General features: G+C 56.7%; 1 protein-coding gene across 1 annotated transcript; it reads left to right on the top strand.

The window, feature by feature from the left end:
- Positions 1-4480: 4480 nt before the first annotated feature.
- Positions 4481-9032, top strand: IHH (Indian hedgehog signaling molecule). Its single transcript, XM_029959902.1, is given in 4 exon segments — positions 4481-4501; positions 4928-5189; positions 8273-8748; positions 8750-9032. Coding segments are annotated over 4 exon segments (945 nt in total). The 3' UTR covers positions 8936-9032.
- Positions 9033-20869: the final 11837 nt, after the last annotated feature.

Below are 20869 nucleotides of genomic sequence, written 5' to 3'. Positions count from 1 at the left end.
GTCCTCCCAGATGGCAGCAGCTTTCCCCACTGCCCCTCGGAGCCTGTGGCACCCGTGTCTGGCTGCACCCCGAGGTGTGCCCTTGTGCCTCCCGAGCTGGCAGCACCCTGCAATGGTGCCTCTTAACCCATGTCCCACTGGCCCCCGAACTAGCAGCACCCTGCCCTCCAAACTGGCATCAGCCTGTCCTGGTGCCCCTGAACTATGCCACACTGCCCCAGATCCAGCAGCATCCTCCCACATCCCCCCGATCCAGCAGAGCTGTGCCACGCTGTTCCCTGGTTGGGCAGCGCCCTGACCCACTGCACCCATCCTGCCTTTGCCCCTCTGCTCTGCCTACCCACTGGCAGAGCAGGCAGCCTGCCTGTTGGATCCGAGGGACAGAGCAGAGCCTGGTGTGTTGGCAGGGAGGAGAGTAGGCTCCAGGAGTGCTCTTGCTGACCTTGTCCCCAGTCTGACACCGATGCAGTGCCCCCTCTTTCTGCATGTCTCGGGTGGGATGGTGAAGGGTGCTCGATGGGGACTATTTGCTGCACTCAGGGATGGGGACAACCTGTTACTACAGTCAACTTACAAGTGCCCTGGGTCAGCGGGAAGGAGGTGGGGGGGAATGACACAGAGGACGGCAGAGAAGGGAGGGTGATGCTGGACGAAGGTTACTCCATGTTTTAATATTGCCAAGAGAATGCCTGAGGGTTTCAGGAATGCAGATAAGGAGCCGCACGGCCTTGCTAAGAAACCTGGCCACCAGCTTCAGCACTGGGTTACAGCCCGAGTGAGCTCCTGATGAAAGTGGGGGGGAGCTGGTGCTGCCCCTCTGACCACTGCACTCTCCAGTCGGGGGCTGGTGGGTGAGCGTGGGTGGCTGTGATGGCAGGCACTGAGAAAGGCTCTGACTGGGGTTTCTGACTGAGGTGTTGATAACACTGGGAGGAGAAACTGCTTGCATGCTGGCTTGACATCTCTGCAACTCTATGTGTCCTGGAAGCAGATCCCTTAGGGCAGGGACCATGGTCCAGGGTGGTTCTCAGGCTGGGGACTGTAGCAGAGGATCCCCTGCAAGGCATCACCAAGACTGGGGACTTGCACAAGTTGTAGTTGCTGGTGACTGGAGCCCTAGGTTTAGGCTGGAATCTGCCTCCTCTGGGGAACAGCTTTAAGGATACTCGAGGAAGCAGTGAGCTCCTCTGGTCCATGCACCAGGGAAGTAGGTGACATCATATTGCTTGAGTTGGAGGCAGGAGAGTGCTTCTGGCTCTGTTGTCCTGAGAGTGCTCCCACCACCTGCTCTAACCCAGCCAGTGCCTCTCGGTGCCCTTGGGAGAGGGAGACTTCCATGTGCCACCTACCAGCCTAACATTTCCCACTCTACTGCTACATTGCTGGCAGAGTACCTGGAAGCTCCCTGGTCTTCTTGGAGTGCCCAAATGAGGGTTCTTATTTCATCAGGGTCCCTGGCCACCACACATCCATGCCCAGATGGGTACCGCTGTGCCTTGGGCAGCTCTGCAGGGAATTATTCCCCTTGCTATGGAGGCAGCATGATTTCTAGTAGCTTGCTGCCATTCCCACAGCCCTTTGGGCTTGTCCTATGGCCCCTGACTGTGAGACATACCCCCAGACATAGGAACTCTGGCTCTGGCACCATGTCCTGTGTTGCTATGGGTTGGGAAAGGCCACTGACCCAACTCCTTGTCCCTTCCCCCAGTGCACTGGCTTTTACTGCTGTTGACTCACTTCAAACCTGTTTTCTTTCCCCAAGTCCAAGGGTCTGGGTGTCCCAGGCAGCCGGAAGATGCCGCCTGCTTAGAGGAGTGGGTAGTGCTGCTCTCTGCCCGCCTTTCCTTTATCGTTTCATCTTCCTCAAGAATTCCAGTGTGTTTGCTCTCACTGGTCCCACTCGGAGGTGCTGAGATAAGGCTGGAGGCAGAGCATGCCTCACCTCTCCCCAGCAGCCTGGCCCAGGAATGTCTTGGGTCCCCTGCCCCCATGGAGTCCCAACCCTAAGCCTCTCTCTACCCCAACCATCACTCCTTGCAGCCACTGTTTGCCCAACTGACATGGAGACCATGGTACCAGACCTTGCAGTGGTGAAGACTTTATCATGGAGACCTTGGAATAGGACTTTTGGCTTCCTTTGGGAGAAACCTCACTTGAGGAGGAGATGCTAGTAGGACCCCTCTTCTCCTGGCCAGGCTCTGGACATGGGGGAAGCTGTGACCAAGCACACTCCATTCACAACACCTCTGCTGAGACTGTGGTCACACCTGAGTGTCCTGCATACCTCCCCTGAGATGATCCTGAGGTCCCTTCTGGCTGCACCCCATCTTGGAGCTCTGCTGTTCCTTCCAGACCTGCTGCCTTCTCTAAAGAGGTTTGGCTTGCCCCATAGGACATAGTTCTGTCCCCAGTCTGAACTCGAGAAGGGAGATGCAAAGGTTGGGCCATGGGTAGAACTTCTCTGCTCAGCCCAGCCCAACATCCCCAGGGTCTTCACCATGATATGTATGGGGCAGCAGAACCACCAGCTCAGCATGGTCATATGGGGCTCTGTTCTACATGTGACCTGGCGGTGCCCCGTCATCTGCACCACTGCAGGGACAAGCTGTGTCCTCCCTGCAGCCACCATCAGGCACAGACCCTGTGGATGGCCCATGCTTATGGGTTTCTTGGTCCCTGCCTACCTGTCTATGCCGGCAGCAGAGCTTCTGGGTGGGCAGTGCCCATCCCTACCTGCTTCTTGCTGCCCATGCCTGCTCCCTGACCATTGCTGCCTGCTCCTTGCCCATCCCTGTACATCCCCATCCTTTGTTGTCTTCTCTCTGCCTCCTGTGCCTGCTCCCTGCCCATCCCCACCTGCTCATCCTTGCCTATCATTACTTGCTCCCTACTTATTTTTGCTCATCCCTGCCTGGTCCCTCCTTATAGTTGCTTCTTCCCTACCCATCGATGACCCTTCCTTGTCCACTGCTGCCCTGCCAACCCGTGCCTGTTCCCCACCCCTTACTACCTGCTCCCTCCCCGACCTGCCTGTGCCTGCCTGGTCCTTGTCCATTGGTTCTTGTTCCCTGCCCGTCCCTGCCGGTCCCTGCCCGCGCTCTGACACCTGCTGGCCACCAATGGCACCGGCAGAGCCGGGGACAGGATGCTCCGAGGCTCTGCCTGACGCTGTCCCTGCTTAGGGGAAAAGGCTTGGAGGGTCTCTGTGTTTCTTTGAGGGCAGAGTGCCCCTCGAGGACAGAAGGGCTGGCAATGAGGGCAGGAGGGGTGCCCAGAGCGGTGTGCTGGCGCGGGAGTGGCAAGGGGATGCCTGAGTGATGGCGGGAGGATGCAGGGGGGCATTGCATTGCCTCCAATGCTGAACCCCCTTACTGCGGGGTCTCGGTGGGGGTAGGGGCTTTGGGAGCAGCTTGTGCCATATGCCAAGTGTCACCACGGTGGTGCTGGATGGGGACAAAAGTCACTCCCTCCCTCTTCCTCCTCCCCTCACCTAGCAAACTGTTTGTCCAGCACCTTCCTGGCTTATCTCCCCACACCCAGGGAGCCATGGGATGACGGCAGATCTCATGTGGGGCAAAGGCCTGCCTGGCACTGCCCTTCCCAGGGCCCAGACCCTGCCAAGTTCAAACGGGTTTCCCCAAGAGCAGCAGCACCCACCTTCCTGGGATGAGAGCAGGTGCTTGGGGATAGGCACTCCCTACATTTTTGGGAGTGCAGCTCCCTGCAGAAGCAGTGCTGGGCCATTTTTGAGCCCAGGGATGTAGCCTGCATCAAGTTTTAAAGCTCTGGCTCACGCTTGCTGTGGCTGTCTCAGTGACCCATGACATACTGTGGTGGGGAGTCCCAGTACTGAGCTGGGCATCATGCAAAAATGTCCCCAGGTGTGGCTGTTTTTTAAGCTGCTGTCCAGTCATTTCATTTAATGCTTCCCAGAACTGGCCTTGTGCATGGTAATGAATGCTCTGTCCTTTGCCTTGATTTTATGGGACTCTTCAGGACCTCACAACATCTCCTTTCCGGGCTGCGCAGCCCTAGTCTGTTCAGCTGGGTTTCTGTAGAAGCTTCCATATTGCTTTTCCTACACTTTTTCTATGTCTCCTCCATCCCTTTAGCAGCAGGACAAGGGACCAGAAGTGGGAGCTGTACTTATGCAAGTCAAGCAGACAGTTTTGGACCCTCCCTGAACTTCGGGTGTAGCTGGGGGATGTGGAGCAGTGCAGAATGAGGCTGGGAGGACTGCAGGACAGGCATTTGGGACTGGCATCCCTCTGCTTGCTGGGGAGCATCACCACAGGGGGATGAGGCAGGGCATTTACCTTGCTTGTGTGGCACTCTGAGCACCAGGTCTGGTGCTTTTAAGATCTGCTACTGTTCCTCAGCCCAGGCTTTTCACTCCTCTTGTGGTGGGCAGAGGTGAAGGGGGCTTCACATCCTTTCTACTCCAGCACAACAGAGCTCTTGAGCAGTTATGGCACTACCCATGCGAGCAGAGGACGAAGCTGTGAGGCTGCTCAGTGCTGTGTCCTTGTTACTTAGTACTTGAGGAGTCATACCAAGCAGAGCTCTTCTGAGGACTGGGCAAGTTGTTTTATTTGTGCCTGGGGATAGTGCTAGGGACCCTGGGCCATCTTCCCAGCCAGGAGGCAACAGAACTGAAGCTCCTGCATCCTCCTCCTTTCCCAGATGGGAACCCCTGGTGTGGTGCACACCTCTGCCAAACAGTGGTATCAGGCATGCAGGGAGTCTGGAGGGCATGGGATAGACAAGGCACCTCATGTTCTCAGATCTTACTCTGCTGGACCAGTCCCCAATAGGCCTGAGGGCCCAAAGAGGCTTAATGGAAGCATGGCGGGATACAACCTGCCAACCAGGCAGCTAACCCCTCTCTCCAAAAAGCTTTTACTGACTCTGTCCCTCTGCCCTGCAGCGCTGCAAGGACCGCTTGAACTCCCTGGCCATCTCTGTCATGAATCAGTGGCCAGGGGTGAAGCTGAGGGTGACAGAGGGCTGGGATGAGGATGGGCACCACTCAGAGGAGTCGCTGCATTACGAGGGCCGAGCTGTGGACATCACAACCTCAGACAGGGACCGCAACAAGTACGGCATGCTGGCTCGCCTGGCTGTGGAGGCTGGCTTTGACTGGGTCTACTACGAGTCCAAAGCACACATCCACTGCTCTGTCAAGTCAGGTAAGACAGGGGTAGGGGGCAGTGAGCAGGGCCAGGGGCCAGACCCCCTCTTGCAGCATGCCTGGGGATCTTGGCTGGCTGGGTGAGGTGCTCCTGCAGGGGGTGCTGGCTCTTGCAACCTGATTTCCCTATCTAGGCCAGACAGTCAGGTGGGGAGTGAGTCACACACCTGTGGCCAGCAGTGCCATAGGGCAAATTCCCCATCTGGCTCCCATAGACCTACATCCTGACCCACTCTCTCTACTCCCCTCCTTTTCTTGGCCCACATCCCCTTCTCCCCAGCTTGTCTGCCCAGTCTGCCCATTGCATCTGTCTCCATGCCTCTGCCCTTGCAGTCCCTTAGTGCCCATGCTCAGCCTTATTCAGCCCTGCCCTCCTCCACTGCTGCCTGCTCTCGAGCATCCGCTGTCCAGCAGCATCTGTCCAGCCTTGCCTAGCCAGGGATGGGGGCAGAGACACCCAGACAGGAATAGGCCAGAGTGCCTTGGGATCAGCTTTTCACTGTGCAGCACCATCTGCGGAGGGGAGCAGAGATGGGTGGTGCTGTGAGGGGCGCTATCGTCGCTGGTGGCGTTTGCTTCCCTCCGTGTGGTGCATGGGGGGCAAGGAGGGAGCTGCTCTCAGCTGCCCGTGGCCAGGAGGGGATTGCGTAGGGTGCGAGGTCCCCCCAGCCCGGGCAGAAGCAGCCCTGCCCGGGATGCTGCGCTCGCCGGAGCGGCCTCGCTGGCTGCGGGGGCTGCAGAGGGCAGCAGCCCCCGCGCACGGCCACCGGCCACCGCCGGGAGGGGGCCGTGCTACTGCCCGTGTCCGCGACAAGCTGGGGAGGGCTCTGCCTGTGCGTGGGCTTACGTGGACACAGAGGCAGCCTCGGCGGCTGCATGCACAGCCCCCCGTACCGAGAGCCGTGCTTGCATGCGGAGCCCTTGCACACGCAGGCACAGAGGGCTGTGCCAGCACACGCACGCCCACACCCGTGCCCGCGTTCCCGTGTGCCACACGCCGTACCGCGGCGGTGCCGGGGCTGGTGCGCCGATGCTGCTCCGCGCCTCTTGTCCCCGGGCTCGGCTCCCACCGCGCTCTGCCTGTCCTACTGCCCTAGCCCGCAGCCAGCGGCTCGACACCCCCAGACGCCAGCCTGGCCCCCCGCGCTGACCCGCTCCCCCGTGCTGATGCCAGGACGGGCACAACACCAGCCGGCGATGGAAGTGGGGCGACCGCGCCATGGAGAGGGAGTGATGCGCCCCCGAAGAAGAGGGACAAAACGTGGGAGAAGGACCAGGGCTTCCGTGCCCCGTGACACCCTGTGGGGCTGACCAGAGGAGTGGGGCCAGGCTCTGAAGCAAAGACAATGACCCCGGAGCCTTGGGGCTGGCCAGAGGAGTGTGGCTGTGCCCCTGGAGAAGGACAGAGGCTCTTGAATCCTGGGATGTCCCCCCGGACCAACCAAAGAGGGATGCCATGACCCAAGCAGCAGACTGGGGCCCTGAGGCCCTGAAGGGCTTCTAGAGGCTGGTCATATTCCCCTTGCTCTGCAGCAGCTCCTCAGGGCTCTGGGTCCCCCATATTTATCCCCAAGGTCTGGGGAACCCAAGGGTGCATTGCGGAGGCTGTGGGGTACACATCCTGATCCCTGCAGAACTGTGTACAGAGGGCAGCCGGGCTGCCCCTGCCTCTTAGTAAATGGCTTTTATTTTTGTATGGATGGCCACACGACCTGTTGTATTGTATTGTGTCTCCTCGGGTCCTCCTCTGCACCTGCATACCCCTCCATGCCCAGCATCTATGCCTTCCACTTTCCGCCAGATGCCCCTCTCTCCCTTCTGCAACCCCTCCCCACAGCTCTGCTGCCTGCCATGGGATGCAGGGTGCAAGATTTGGGACCTGGCCTTCCAGGGCAAGGACAGGGCAGACACTGCACCTCATCTGAGCAATAAAAGGATTCTGTCCCAGAGATGGATGCCTCTCTTCATGGGCCTGGGGGCTGGGATGTGGCTCTGCCCAAAGCTGGGGAGTGATGGGAGCTGTGCCATTGGGGTCGGAACACTCAGGGATTAGATGAGGGTGTTGGGAGAGGGTCCTGAGAAGGGCTTAAAACTCAAGGATGGAACTGTGCAGGGCTAGAGCAGGACCTTAAGGTGAGATGCCACTGACAGATGGTGGGAGGGCATAATATAGACACTAAGATGGGGGTTGCTGGGACTTGAGGGAACAGGGCAGCTGGGATAGATAATCACCATTTCTTGGGAAGCCAGGGTTACCCTGCTAAGTGCCAGGATGGACCCCTTGTGACACTTGGTGACTTGCTGCACCTTTTCATCTGGGGAAGGGTAGGACCTCTGTGACACCATCCCAGAAGACAAGCCCCAGAGAGTTTGGGTCCTTTACCCTGTGGCAGGGAAGCCCTGCCCAGAAGGCTGGTGACTTTTGCCTGATAATGGCCACAGGTTGTGACAACTCCCTGCAATCTAGAGAAGGGGGGTTGGCTGGCATAAGTGGTGCAGGGTTGAGCAGGTGGTAGAAGGAGCAGGGCTGCAGCACGGAGTGGAGTGGTGCTGCAGTGCTGGGGAAGGACACTGCATCCTGCACTGTTCTTGTAGTAGCCTCCCAGGTGGTACTCAGGACCAGCACTGCAAGGAACAGAGATGCTGTGTGTATGCAGACTGAGACCAGGCACTTTGCTCCTCAGCCTGCCACTGCTCAGGACTCTGCCACTGCTTTTTCAAGCTTCAGGTGCCCCCTGGCACTGACTGTCTTGCACATTTGGAGCTGTGGTTGTGTCCCGTTCCCCCCGCTAGGTTGGTTTTGGGACCTGGCTCTTTAGAGCAGACCCAATGCCCTGGTACCATGCTAGAGCCCCCAAGTGTCACCTCAAGTGACATGGTGGCTGGGGACTAGGTGCCTAGGGGGGCTGGATTGATGGCTGGGGGTGTGTAGGGAACACACTTATATTTGTGATGCCAGGACCAGGTTATCCCTGGGTGGGCAAAGCTGGGCAGCCTGGGAAGGTGTCCACGCCTTGTGGAAGGGTGATGCCGAGGCTCTGGCTAACGGGTAACCCTCCTGTCCTCTCTCTCCCTGCGCAGAGCACTCGGCCGCTGCGAAGACAGGGGGCTGCTTTCCTGGGAGGGCACTGGCAACGCTGGAGGACGGTGCCCAGACACCACTGTGGGCACTGCGGCCGGGCCAGCGAGTGCTGGCAATGGACGGGGCGGGCAGGCCCACCTACAGTGACTTCTTGGCTTTCCTGGACAAGGAGCCCCGTGCCCTAACCACCTTCCATGTCATCGAGACGCAGGAGCCGCCCCGGCGCCTGGTCCTGACGCCCACCCACCTGCTCTTTGTGGCAGAGAACGCTTCAGCACCCACCGCCCACTTCCGCCCCATCTTTGCCAGCCTTGTGCGCCCTGGACATTTCGTGCTGGTGGCTGCAGGGGGAGGCAGCTTGCAGCCTGCCAAAGTGGTGGGGGTGCGGGACCGGAGGGACGTGGGAGCCTATGCCCCGCTGACACGCCATGGGACACTGGTGGTGGATGGTGTGGTGGCCTCCTGCTTCGCCCTGGCTGCAGGAACAACAGCTGGCACAGCTGGCCTTCTGGCCACTCCGGCTCTACCACAGCCTGGTGGGGTGGCCAGGGGCACAGGGGGATGGTGTGCACTGGTACTCAGGGCTGCTCTACCGCCTGGGCAGGCTGCTCCTGCCCCCCGACAGCTTCCACCCACTGGGGGTACCCCGGGCGGAGAGCTGAGGGTGCACCGCAGCTGCAGCCAGCACTGCTGGTGGAGGTGGTGGCTGCAGGGTGACTCACTGGGGGCCAGCATCCCCTCCCAAACCTGGATGCCCATGGGGAGCTGCCTCCAGCCCTGCCTGCTTGGGGTACAGCCACCTCCTGGTCAGGGGGCACTGAGGCTCCCCGGCTTGCCTACTCCATGCCCAACCCCCCCTCCCCTCCTGTTCCTGGGGGCACGGGGGAGGCATGAAGGGCTTCCCCTGGGACAGGGGGATGCCCCAGCTGGATCCACATGCTGCTATGTGTGTGTGTGTGTGTATGAGATGTGTGTGTGCATGGGCTGAACTAGCTAATGATGGAGGTCTGATCAAGGAGTGGGGCCTGGAAGAGGAGAGAGCTGTGGCTGCTACTCCGGGACTCCCAGACCGTCTGCACCCAGGGGGGAGGCTTTGGGAGAGGGGCCTTGGGCCCCTTTGCTAGGCAACCTGGGTGGGAGGGCAGGCAATGCTGTTTCCACCTCTGGGACATGGTAGATAGGAAGACGGTGGTCCAGGTACTGGGACAGCTCTGGCGTGAGAGCTCTGTCTTGGTGACAGAAGTGCCACTGGAGTGATAGACTGGGGAGTGGGATGTCAAACTCTGCAAAGCGAGCACTGTAGCCACCCAGTTGGTCATGCCCATGGGGCTCCTGTGACAGCATGGAGGGCTCTGGCTGCAAAGGGGGGGCTGCGGAGGCAAGCACATGGGCAAGAGGGTGCAAGTGTCAGCCAGATATGGGCACACACTAGTAGGAGTAGGGGTGGGGAGAGCAAGGGCTGCAGCCCCGGTCTGCTGGAGCCTGGGGAAAGAAAGCGGCAGGGAAGAAAGCAGTCCCTCCCTTGCCTTCCCAGTATCCTGGCCTGAGATGGCTTAGCCCAAAAGCCTGTCCCACTGCAAAGCTAAAAAAACTCCTCAAGCTTCAGACCCTGCCTGGCCTGACCTCCACAACCCACCAGTACCCCAAAGCCTCAGGGTAACTCATTGCTGCTCACCCACTCCTGGGACCTGCAGGGAGTTAGAGCTGTGACCACAGTTCCCCCCCTCCAAACCCTAGCTGGAGCCTCAGCCTCCCCTAGCTCCACATTAGCAAAGGTGAGAGGGCTGAGGGGGACTCTGACCCACATTCCCCCTGCAGCATCAGGCGTCTTTATTTATTTATCTGCTCTTTGTATGTACCATAGAGGCAGCGTGGGGGCATGCAGGCTGAGATGGGAGTGGTGGGGGGAAAGCTGTTTGGTTGGGGGGTAATTTTTTTTTTAAACAAAAAGCAGAAATTATTTAAAGATTATTTTAAAGCACAGCTTTTTTGGTGATTGTTGTCCAAGACGAAGTGAGGGAGTGTGAGCATGGCCGACAGCAGGTGTATTTTTGTCTCTTCACTGGATGTACCTTTCCTTATTAGGGACACGGCCCAATAAATCCATCATCTCCCAGGAGGGAGCTCTGAGCTCTGGTGTGGAGAGGGCAGGCAGAGATTGGGGATGCTTAATGCGCCCATCATAGCTGGAGACTGTGGGTTTGACCCAGGGTACATGGGACCAAAGTGTTATTGAGGCCACCTGGAAACTAGAGCAAGAGGGGTAGGATGTAATAGGTATGGCCAATGCAGGACTACCAGGACACCTCTCTATCCCAGTTTGGACCCATCACCCCAGCATCCATCCGTGCTGGGACACCTTTCCCCACCATTCCTATCACCGCTACACCCACCAACCCAGTCCTACCAGAGAAGATGGACCCCATACCCTGTAGACAGGGTTTCCGATGTCACTAGTGCTAGTCACTGCTGACTGTCTCCTCACCCTCTGCCAGCCCTCTCACCCCTCTACCACATCCCCATGCCAGCAGAAGGGAAGATCACCAGCCAGCACCCCACAGTGTATCCCCATACCTGTCCCACCCACACACCCTTCTATGCACCCCCTGCCCCATCTCCAAGCTGCCCTGCCTTGGTATCTTGGGTGGGGCTGGGAGCAAAGTCCCCTCAGGGCTTTCCCTGGACCCCACAGCATGGTAAGTGCTAAGCAATTCCACAGCAGGCTGTCAGTGAGGGCCCTCATCACCATGGCTAATTTAAGGGCACTGCGAGGCGGCTTAGCTAATTTAATTAGGTTCTTATTACAGAGAAGGACAAATTGGTCCCCGTGGGGGCCATGGGGTCAGGCTTTTGAGAGGCACTTTATGGAGTGAAATTTCAATCAAGCTGTCGTCGCAGACAGGGGGAGCTGGAGGCAGAGGATTCATAGGGAGAGGATATGCTCTTTGGGGGGCCTGGTGGTGGTGTGGGGCAATCATCTCCATGCTCCAGTGAGCATGTCAGAAGAACTCTGCCGCATTAGGAGGATGCTGCAGGGTATATGGGGGCTCCTTTGGGGTGGAGGCAGGAAAAGTGGGGCAGGAAAAGCTCCTGGCTCTCAGCTGGCCCCAGGGCAGTGAGAGGAAGAGTGGGACATCCTTAAGTAAGATTCTGCAGTCTTTCTGAGGCTCCATTAACTCCCCCATAGCCCCATAACCCCCCATGGTGAGGATGTTGAGGGCAAAATGATGTCCAGCTGATAGATGAGACATATGGGGGTCTCTTCCTTGCCTGGATGTCCTCCCCTCTCTTGTCAGTCAGCCCCAGGAGAGCCAGGACAGCCTGGGGGCTGCCCCACTGCCCATGGGCACCTGAAGCAGCCCCATCTCCCAGCATGCCAGTTCTGGGCAGGTCCCAGCACCACCAACCATCCCAGCTGGGCAGTGATGGATGGGGATGCTGGTGGGTGGCCGGCAGAAGGGCCGGGCTGGAGAGTCCAACAATGGATGTCTCTCCATCAATTTGTCCTCATTACCATGTGAATGGTGGGCGGGATGGAGAGGAAGGGCATGTGGCCCAGGAGAAACCCCCCACATGCTCCCATCTGGGGTAGCATGTTCCCCCTTCCCATCCCTCCAACCCTGTCTGAGCATGTTAAACCATCTTCAACACCCCTCGGGCCTCTAATTCAGGAGAAGAGAGGTACCACCCTCTATTCAGAGCCTTGAAAAGGCTACAGCATCCGGCGCTGTTAACAAGGGGGGACATGGTCCCTGTCCCCGCCTCTCCCGTCTGTCCCTTGCCCCACGGCCTTCTGCTGTGGCAGCACAAGCCAAACCCGCTCCCAGCTCCAGGCTGGCATGCTAAGCGCCAGGATCCCGGCAAAGGAGCAGCAGGGAGGCACTGGGGCTTGAAGAGCGGGAGCAGAGCGCCCTAAGTGCATCCCCTGTTTGTGGCAGTTTTGGGCAGCACAGGCAGTGAGAGAGCAGAGTGGGATCCTGTGGGTCTTCAAGGCCAAACCTGCCCCTCTGGGCATGGCAGTGGTATGTCTCCAACGTCCCTGAGCTCTGGGTCCAACCAGGTCCCCATGGCCTGGGCAGTGATGATGATGGGAGGTGGGGGGTTACCCCGAAATATTTGTACCTGCAGGCATCAGTACAGCAGGTTGCAGAGATTCTTCTTCTGGCGAGGCCACACCAACCCAAACTGCTCCCCTAAAAGCCCAGAAGAAGCTGCTTAGCCCTGCACACTGCCCACCAGCAGGTGTCCACAGAGGGAGCTGGTACCAGCTTCCCACTCTCACTTGCATTAGCGTAATTAAACTTAATGGCTTTTTGGAGTGCTGCTGCTCCAGGAGCAGAGGCAGGACCCTGTTCTCTGCAGCTTTGTTGTGGGTGGTGTCCCAGTGCCCTGTCCTCGAGCCCACAGAAGCCCCAGGAAGTTGTGTAGTGTGTGCTCTGGAACCCATCCTGCACAGCAAACTCCTCCCCCACATATTGCCCCTCTGCTCTGAGCCCCCCAGCTTCTGCCCCTCTGTCAACTGTGGCACCCATGAGGGGACAATCCTGGGGACATCCCCACATTGCAAGTCTGCAGAACCCCTCTGCCTCTGTGTGGCAGCTCCTCACGGTCAGGGATTAAGGTGTTTTAGCCTCTGGGAGTCAACCACAGCCAGCTGTGCCTGTATGGACACCTTGGACAAACAGACACACGCATCCATCCCCTACACATACCTTTATCCCCTGAACAGACACCTGCCCATGACCTCACTAGCTGAGCCTGAACACCTACCAGCTCTCAGAATCACCATGCAGTCCCCAAAATTACTCCCTTTCCATTCTATATCCTTTATATCCCAGCAGCACCCAGGTGTCCCTGTGTCCCTGATCTCTGTTCCCTCCAGGGACAGTCAGGGGGACATGTACATGGCCCATTGTGACAGCACAGACACTAAGATGGAAGGACATGGGCAACCTGTGGCAGTGCCCATCTCTCCAGCCATACCCACCCCACATCTCCGGGGTGCAGAGAGCACCCCGGACCCACAGAGTGGGCTGACATCTCCCCTCATCCAGGGTGAGCCCTGTTGACCCTCCTGCCGGAGGGGCACCCTTAGCTCCCTCTCCCACAATGTAGGGTACAGAGCTAACACACCAAAGCCCACCTTTCCCTTCCCACACGCCCTCCCCAGTCATCACGACCCACTCAGCACCCACTGTGGGTCCCCACTACAGGGTAGGCAGAGCTGGGCATGATGCCAGTAGTCCCCCACCTTCCAAACAAGTGAGGGGCAGGCAGAGGCAACTGGGGACCATGCAGGGGGCCTGGCACCGGGCATCAGTTGCTACCTCATACGCTATCCCAGTATGAGATGGGAGGCTCCCAGCACCACAAGAGCAGCCAGCAGGATACAGTCCCAGGAGAAACCCCACAGCCATCCGGCACTGACTGACACTGGCTGTGTGGTGCCCCAGGGGGAGTCAGGATGGGGGGTGTATGAGTATGCATCCACACGCAGGGAATGAGTAAGAATCTAATCAGAGTCCTTTTCCTTAATAAATCATTCGTCTTAATCCAACGCCCTCCCTCCTGCTCTAATAACTCCCAGCGCTGGGCCCCACAGCCACAACAATGCAGCTAATGGAACGATTTATTTTCATAATGGTGCTAGTGGGGAGAAGGGGTGGCCGGGGTGGGGGCAGCATGCTCTGGGGCAGGAGTTTCTAATTAGTGAATGAAACTTGATGTAAGGCTGGAGGAAGATGGATGCGCTTCCTGACAAGGGGCCTTTCAGCTCATCAAAGCACCCGATCAGGGAGGTAAATTAAATTATTTCCAATTCTTCACTAACCTCCAGGGAGTCACTCTTCCACCAGCAAAGGTGGGTCCATTCCTGAAATGAAGAGGCACTTGAAGGACTGAGGTTAGGTAGAAGGGACTGGTGGAAGGGATGGGGAAGACAATATGGGATGGAGTGGGACAGTGGAGCAGGACATGCCATTGACTTTGCTGGAAGACCAGGGAGAGAACAAGTGGTGATGGAGGGGAGAGTTGCAAATGGTCAATAAACAAACAACTCCAGGTACTAATGACTAATTTGTTGCAAGTTATCCATCCATGCCTGTCACATAACTAGACCCAGAGCAGGGCTGAAACTCAGCCAGTGCTGGGACGGAGCAGAGCAGCCCAGCAACAAGGAAATGGCATTCCAGCCCTCAGGGAATTTGATGAGGGACAGCATTTGGTTTTGAAGGAGCGACTAATTCTGAAGTAGGCAAAGGGTCCAGCATAGAGGAATGCTTCAGCAAAGGCCCTTGTTCTCATGACTTTGTATGATTTAAGGTCAACACCAGTGATGTTAATGCTTGTGGCATAAAGCTGTTCTTGAGATGCCCAGCGATTTTTTTAAGCACCTAGCTCCTGGAATCCTGTGATGGAGACTTGTTTTACAGAGAACAAATGCACTCTCTCCTAGCCCTCCCTCTTTCAGAGGAACTTTCAAATGTCAACCCGCCACTAGCCCAGATGTCCCCAGTAGGAGAAGTGCAAAGAGGAAGGCTCAGTGCTGCGGCTGAAATCAGCCCCGACTCTGCCTGGAGCAGGGAGCTACCCTGAAAGCACCCAGGGTTGCCCCGCAGCTCCACTCCCTGCAGTGCCAAGGAAGCACATTCATGGACAGCAGGCAGGTCCCTGAGGGTCTTTCCATATGAAATCATGGACTGCATTTCCTGCAAGATCTGCCCTCCTAACCATCCTCAGCACTGCCAAGCAGTTGTGATTGGAGCACAGCCCAGGAAGGGAAATAGGGGGATTAGGGAGGCTGTGTCTTACTGCAAGGGGTTGGGGAGGCATGACGGGACCAGGGCTCTGCAGCAGTGCGTGGTTTGCTGCAGGCTGGGGAGCACAGTCCCCTCCCCACGGCTGAGCGAGGTAGAGCTGGGACAGGCGCAGAGCTGGCTGTGCTGACCCAACACTCCAGGAATTTAATTTGTTTAATATATTCCCTGGGAAAGAAGAAAATAAATAAGTGGCACCTTGCGTGCCCCCATGTCTCACTCTCGCAACGGAGGTGTCAGCTTAACGAGCCGAAGCCCTCAGCCTGATTAACCAGCCGCTGCTCCCGCTAATAGGGAGCCGCCGAGCAGCGTGATTGATGTACACAGAGCATTAGCCCCCCCAGCCTGGTGCTGGACTGCCGAGCGGGGGCACTGTATCCACCCCAGGCCCCTTGCTCCTGCCCTCCATACACAGCCCCGGGTCAAGGGCATGTCAAAGGCTTTCTCTTCCTCTGGGGCAGATCATCATGCCCCACTGCTCTAGAGCATAGACAGTGCCTGGGGAGATGGAGCTGGGGCTGCTTTTGCCTCTGGAGACAGGGACACACACTGGTGACTTCCCACGAGCTGCAGGTCTGTGTGGCACCTTCTCAAACTAAGGGCTGAGGACCAAAGTTGTGCAGGGGTTCTGTGCCGAGCTCTAGGTCTCAGCCACATTGCCACACTATCCCCCATGGGCTGGGGCAGGGACACTTGGGGACACTGAGGCACAGGGATGTGCTAGTTGTGATGGTGACAATCCAGGGGGAGCCCACGAGTCTTGGTAGCTCCTTCAAGGCTTCAATCCAGCAAGCCTTTACCACACTATCAGGAAAAGATACTTCACCTTGTCCCATCCACTCCTCACTCAGGCTCTCTCTTCTGCAGTCCTGCTTGCCTGTCCCTTCATCTGCCCCCTCCCCTTACTGAAGTGTCCCTGGGTCTCACTGTAGAGACGTCACTGGCTCCCACCATTCCTGTCCCATAGTATCACTACCCCCTGCCCCCACCCTGGGAAAGGGTTAATCAGCAGCCAGGGAGACAGGGTAATAAATAGCCGTTATCTTGGTAATGAGCGGACATTAATTAGAGCCCAAGGTCTTGGGAGGAGCAGCTGATTTATCCTGTCACCCTGGGAGCAGGTTAGGAGCTGACTCCATGGAAAGGCCATTACCAGGGAAGAGGTGAGGCTGTGTTGCTGAGGCGGAGTGCGTGTGTCCCACCCTTTCACCCCCAGAGCCCAGATCTGACTCTATTCCCTCACAGGGAGAAACTCTGGTCTTGGGATAAGACCTGGTAAAGCCAAAACAGAAGGTCCTGGAGTTGACAGGAAAAAGCAGGGCTGGGAAATCCCCCTGTGTGCCCAGCGATAGCGGTGCCAGGGGGAGGGCGAGCCTGGCTGTGCCAGAGATGTGTGGCACAGGACACAATGTGCTGAGCAAGGGCTGGGGGAGTGGGGGCATGAGGAAGCAGCAGGAGGGATAGTGTGCGTTCAGTCACTTCCCTGCTTTCCTGGATGACTCCTGTGCTGAGCTATAGGAGATGCTGGCTGTTTAGCCTCTCTCCACAAAAGCCAAGGCCTGGGGTGAGGACAGGACAGATACTGATGATGAGCCAAGGTGCTCCCTCATTTGGGGGCAGTAGGATGAAGGAGATCTCTGTGTGGGTCCTGTGGGATCATGGTGTTTCAGGATCAGGTATTTCAGACTGGTCAGGGACTAAAAGGACTGGAAATGAAGCAGTCATACCCTGACTTCTGAGAAATAGATCTGAGTGACGGGGTGTCTCTGTTCCTCCAGTGCATATGTTTACAAGGCAACAAGCCCTCTGTCTCCACACCCGAGCACCTCTGCAGTGCATCGCTGAATCCCAGGAAGACAACAGCTAACAGAAGGGAGCCTTAGGGCATCCCTTGCCGGTCCACTGCAGCCCTACTATGGCTGATCCTACACGATGCTGGTACTCAGCCCTCAGCAGTGTGCTGGGATCTGGTGTGATATGCCAGAGCTGCCCTGGCTGTTTCTGCCGGGGGAGGCACCCTCCCTTCCCTGCCAGCCTTCCCGTGCTGGTTTACTATCCCCCTGCTCCAGGGTGGGAGCTGTTAACACATTTTTCTGCTCAACCTTGCCATGTCCCATCAGAGATGAAGCTGCTTATTTGAGAAATTGCTTGGCTAAATAAACAGCTGCCCAGAAATCCCTGCAGGAGGCTGTCTGGGAGGGACTGAGCCATGTTTGCTTTGCCTGTTAACCCCTTCAGTGGGGGCAAGTACCTGGGGCTCCACGCAGAGGGAAGGGTGATAGTTGGGTAAGGTGAGAAGGGGGTGTGGGATTTCTGCCTTCCAGGACAGATCCCTGCCTGTTGGACCAAGCAGCTGATGTGCCAGGATGAAGAAGGTCTCAAGAGCCTGTGGCTGGCTCAGAAGTCTCCACAGTGGGCAGGAGCAGGCCGACCCATGTGAGAGGGGATGCAGGCAGGGACACAGCATGGCAGTGACTGAGCACAGCACCCTGGAAGCAGGCAGGGAGGTTGCTTCATTGACTTGTCTGCTGTCACCATCAGAGCAGGGGGAGTCCCCTAAAGACAGATGAGGAGCCCCTATGAGCATTTTTGCAGACAGCTGCTCTGTGTGGATGCCTCTGCCAATGTTTCTGTAGAGGGCACAGCCACCAAGCAACCTGGGACCTCAGGGCTAGCTGTGCCAGGTCTGACACAGGCTGGGCTCAGCTCCCATCGCTACAGGGCTGATTAAAACCTATTATCTGGTTGGTTAACAGCTGCAGGCCATGCACAGGTGACTTCAACTGTTCATTTAGCCACAAATCATCACTGGGCTGGCAGTTTATTTACCTTCCCCACCAGCCTCCTGTGGCTTCCCAGACTCCAGAGATAGTGGATGGCCTGGCTGTGAGGGGCAGGGGAAGGGCAACATCCTTCCATGGGCAATAGTCAGGGCTCCCGCAAAACCTGGGACAGCCCAAACTGGAGTAGACCAGCGGCTGTAACACCCAGCACTTCTTACCAGGGGCTTAGCCTGGTCTGGGATAAGAGAGGGATGCTTCTACAGCCCCTCTCATGGTTGAAGAGCTGGGAAAACACTTGTGAGCAGGCTTATATCATGTATCTCCAGCATCCATGGTGCCTCCAGGCTGTATTTCTCCACTAGCTGGCTACAGACTTTGGAGTGGTGCAAGATGACTTGAGGCACCAGGGCCACAGCAGCAAGATCTCTGTCTCCTCAGACAAGGTTGTTGCACTGTAGGTTTCTTACAGAGAAGTAATTTCTAAACATGGAAAGCTCTGGGGACTGTGACCTGGTGAGTAGTTAATGGTTAGAAAATGGGTACAGCCATCCTGGGGACAGGGAGATCTTTCAAGGCTTAAAAGCTTAAATGACTTGGGTAGAAATTAGGGTGCCTGTCACCTCTCTGTGACAGGCTATGCATTGGTTCCTGCACAGTCTCTATGTCAAAGGTAACTTCTATTGACTCAGGGCAGGGGGTTACCCAAAGCCACCAGAAGGACCTGGTGCTAAATTGTGCATCCAGGAACGGCCAAAATGAGAGGTTAGGTGAAAATCAAGACACCTCAGCATGGGTCATGCCATATCTGATATCTGGAAGGAAGACTCGATTCTGGGAAAATGGAAGTCTGGTCCCAGTCGGAAATTTTTTTATTAGGGTATGGATTTTCCTCGGCACCCTTGGCTTTGATCTTGGGGCAGTTTGGTTTGCTGAGGGACATTACGTTGCTTCCCAAGGTGATACCGAGGAAGTAGTGAGGCTGTAAAACTGAACTGTGCTCCCAAATACTACTTGTGACCCCCATGGCTTGTTTTTGAGGGCTCAGATACTGCTGGCTACAGATTGGGGAAGTATGTGTAGTGATGTAAGTAGTGTTGTGGGGCTCTAAAGCTGCTGAAAACTTAAGTGCGCCAGAGCTGGGTGTCTTTGGTGGCCATGTCAGTGTTAGCTCTTCTAATTTTACTCCTGCTGTTTGACCTCACATGGATGGGAGTCTCAATGGAAACAATCCATATGAGGCTATGGACACAGCAAAGAGCTCCAGTTGTCTATACAGGACCTTCCCATCAGCAACAAAAGGCTTTGCAGGGCTTACATGTACCTGCACGGATGCTGCTGTGACTGCTGCTTTCAGGTGACTGAAGGAAGACTGAGCTCTGAATGCCCACAAAATCCAGAAAATCCCCCCAAAATACCTGGGCGAATTAAAGACTCCCAGGAAGCTCTGGGCTGTGTGAACACTCACAGTGCTGCCCATTGTCCAGCAAGGGATGCTATGATCAGTCCCCCCAGAGAGGTGAGGGAGCTGGGGAACCTTGCTGCTCTCTGGGCAGCAAGGACCTGTTGCTGGTTTGTGCTTGTTGGACTGAATAGTCTAAGTGGTTAAAAGCAGAGGCATCTTTAGAGCACACTGAACATGAGGTGCATCAGGCAGGGGACAAATGGAGATGTTGACAGGATGGGCTTGAGCCAGTAAAGGACGAGGAGATGAGAAAAGCACCCTGACTGGTTCAGGGCTTTGAGCCGGTCCATCTAGCTGCATATGGGGCTCGGAAGATCTGTCCTGGATGTGCTCAAGATCTCCCACAGCAGCAAGGTAGCGTGCGCTGGCCAGTTTCACAGACCTTGGGAGGGCTCTGCTACCATGGGGTGAGCAGAGGAGGCCATGGGGTAACAGCATAGGGTGAGCTGTGGTGGAACTGGGAGAAATATGGTGCTGACTGGGAACATCCTGCCTTAAACTCCACCTCATCCTGAACTGGGGTTGTTTCTTAGAACAGCTTCCCTTTCATAGTGCTCTGAACCCTCAGGATGGGGGAATGATCTGGATCTCTGGCTGGTATCTTGGGGTCTGCCACTCGTGGCTGATGTTCAAGGTTGCCTTAGACCTTCCTATGAAGGAAGGATGCTGGGCAGAGGTAAGGGGCCAGGCCATAGTCATGTTCACTTACTACAGTCCTCAGATCTAGTTAGCAAACAGGTGAGCTGTCACCAGAGGATCTGATGGATGGCAAAGAGAGTTCCCTCCTTCCTGAGGCGGGAAATGAAGCTAATCAGACCTTGGACACCTTAATCCAGCTCTGATCTGATTAATGACCCTGAAGACTGTGAACTCATCAGCACCCTGGCATCTATCACTGCCTTGCATCCTGCCCCTTCTGCTGTCCACCACCCAGCCCGGCTCTCCTGTTCACAACCCTGGACTCTGCCCCGCATGGCATGGGCTGCGTGCCACCTGCTCCAGTCCTGGACAATCCTCTTGCAGGGTTCCAGTGTCTAGTCCAAGTGTCTTCACTTGGAGGAGAGAATTCCTTCCATCATTTTCCTACATTTCTTTATTGGGATTTTTCTTTATTTCCACACAGGTTTTATGGCTGTGTCAGCAAAGATTTCTTGCTTGTGCAATTCAAAGGCTGCAGCTTTGTTGGTTGTACTTGCATAACCCCAGGATGGGCTGCTGATCCTTGAGGGAGCTGCTTGTCTTTGGAAAGCCTCCTTGGGTAGTGCAGGGGACTTCCATGAGGACAGTAAGGCTGTGACCCAGACCCTTCGTTCAAGCTACAGTGGGTACAGTCACAGTCTCAGGGCTTGGCAGGGGTTACCTGGGCTCTCCTGGACTTGCTACCTGCCTGTTACCCCATGGTTGTCACTGAGATGGTGATTTCTCTGTTGTGCCCCAGTCTTTGCTCTGGATCTCAAGGAATGTTCCCTGTGCAGAGCTAACAAGCCCTTGCAATCCTCAGAGTCAGTCCTGAGGGCTCAGATAAGAAAATGATGG

This window comes from Manacus vitellinus, unplaced genomic scaffold (genome assembly GCF_001715985.3).
Source record: "Manacus vitellinus isolate BGI_N305 unplaced genomic scaffold, ASM171598v3 scaffold_22_pilon, whole genome shotgun sequence".
NCBI lineage: Eukaryota > Metazoa > Chordata > Aves > Passeriformes > Pipridae > Manacus > Manacus vitellinus.
The sequence above is the reverse complement of the archived record's forward strand: the minus strand, read 5'-3'. Positions and strand labels throughout refer to the sequence as shown.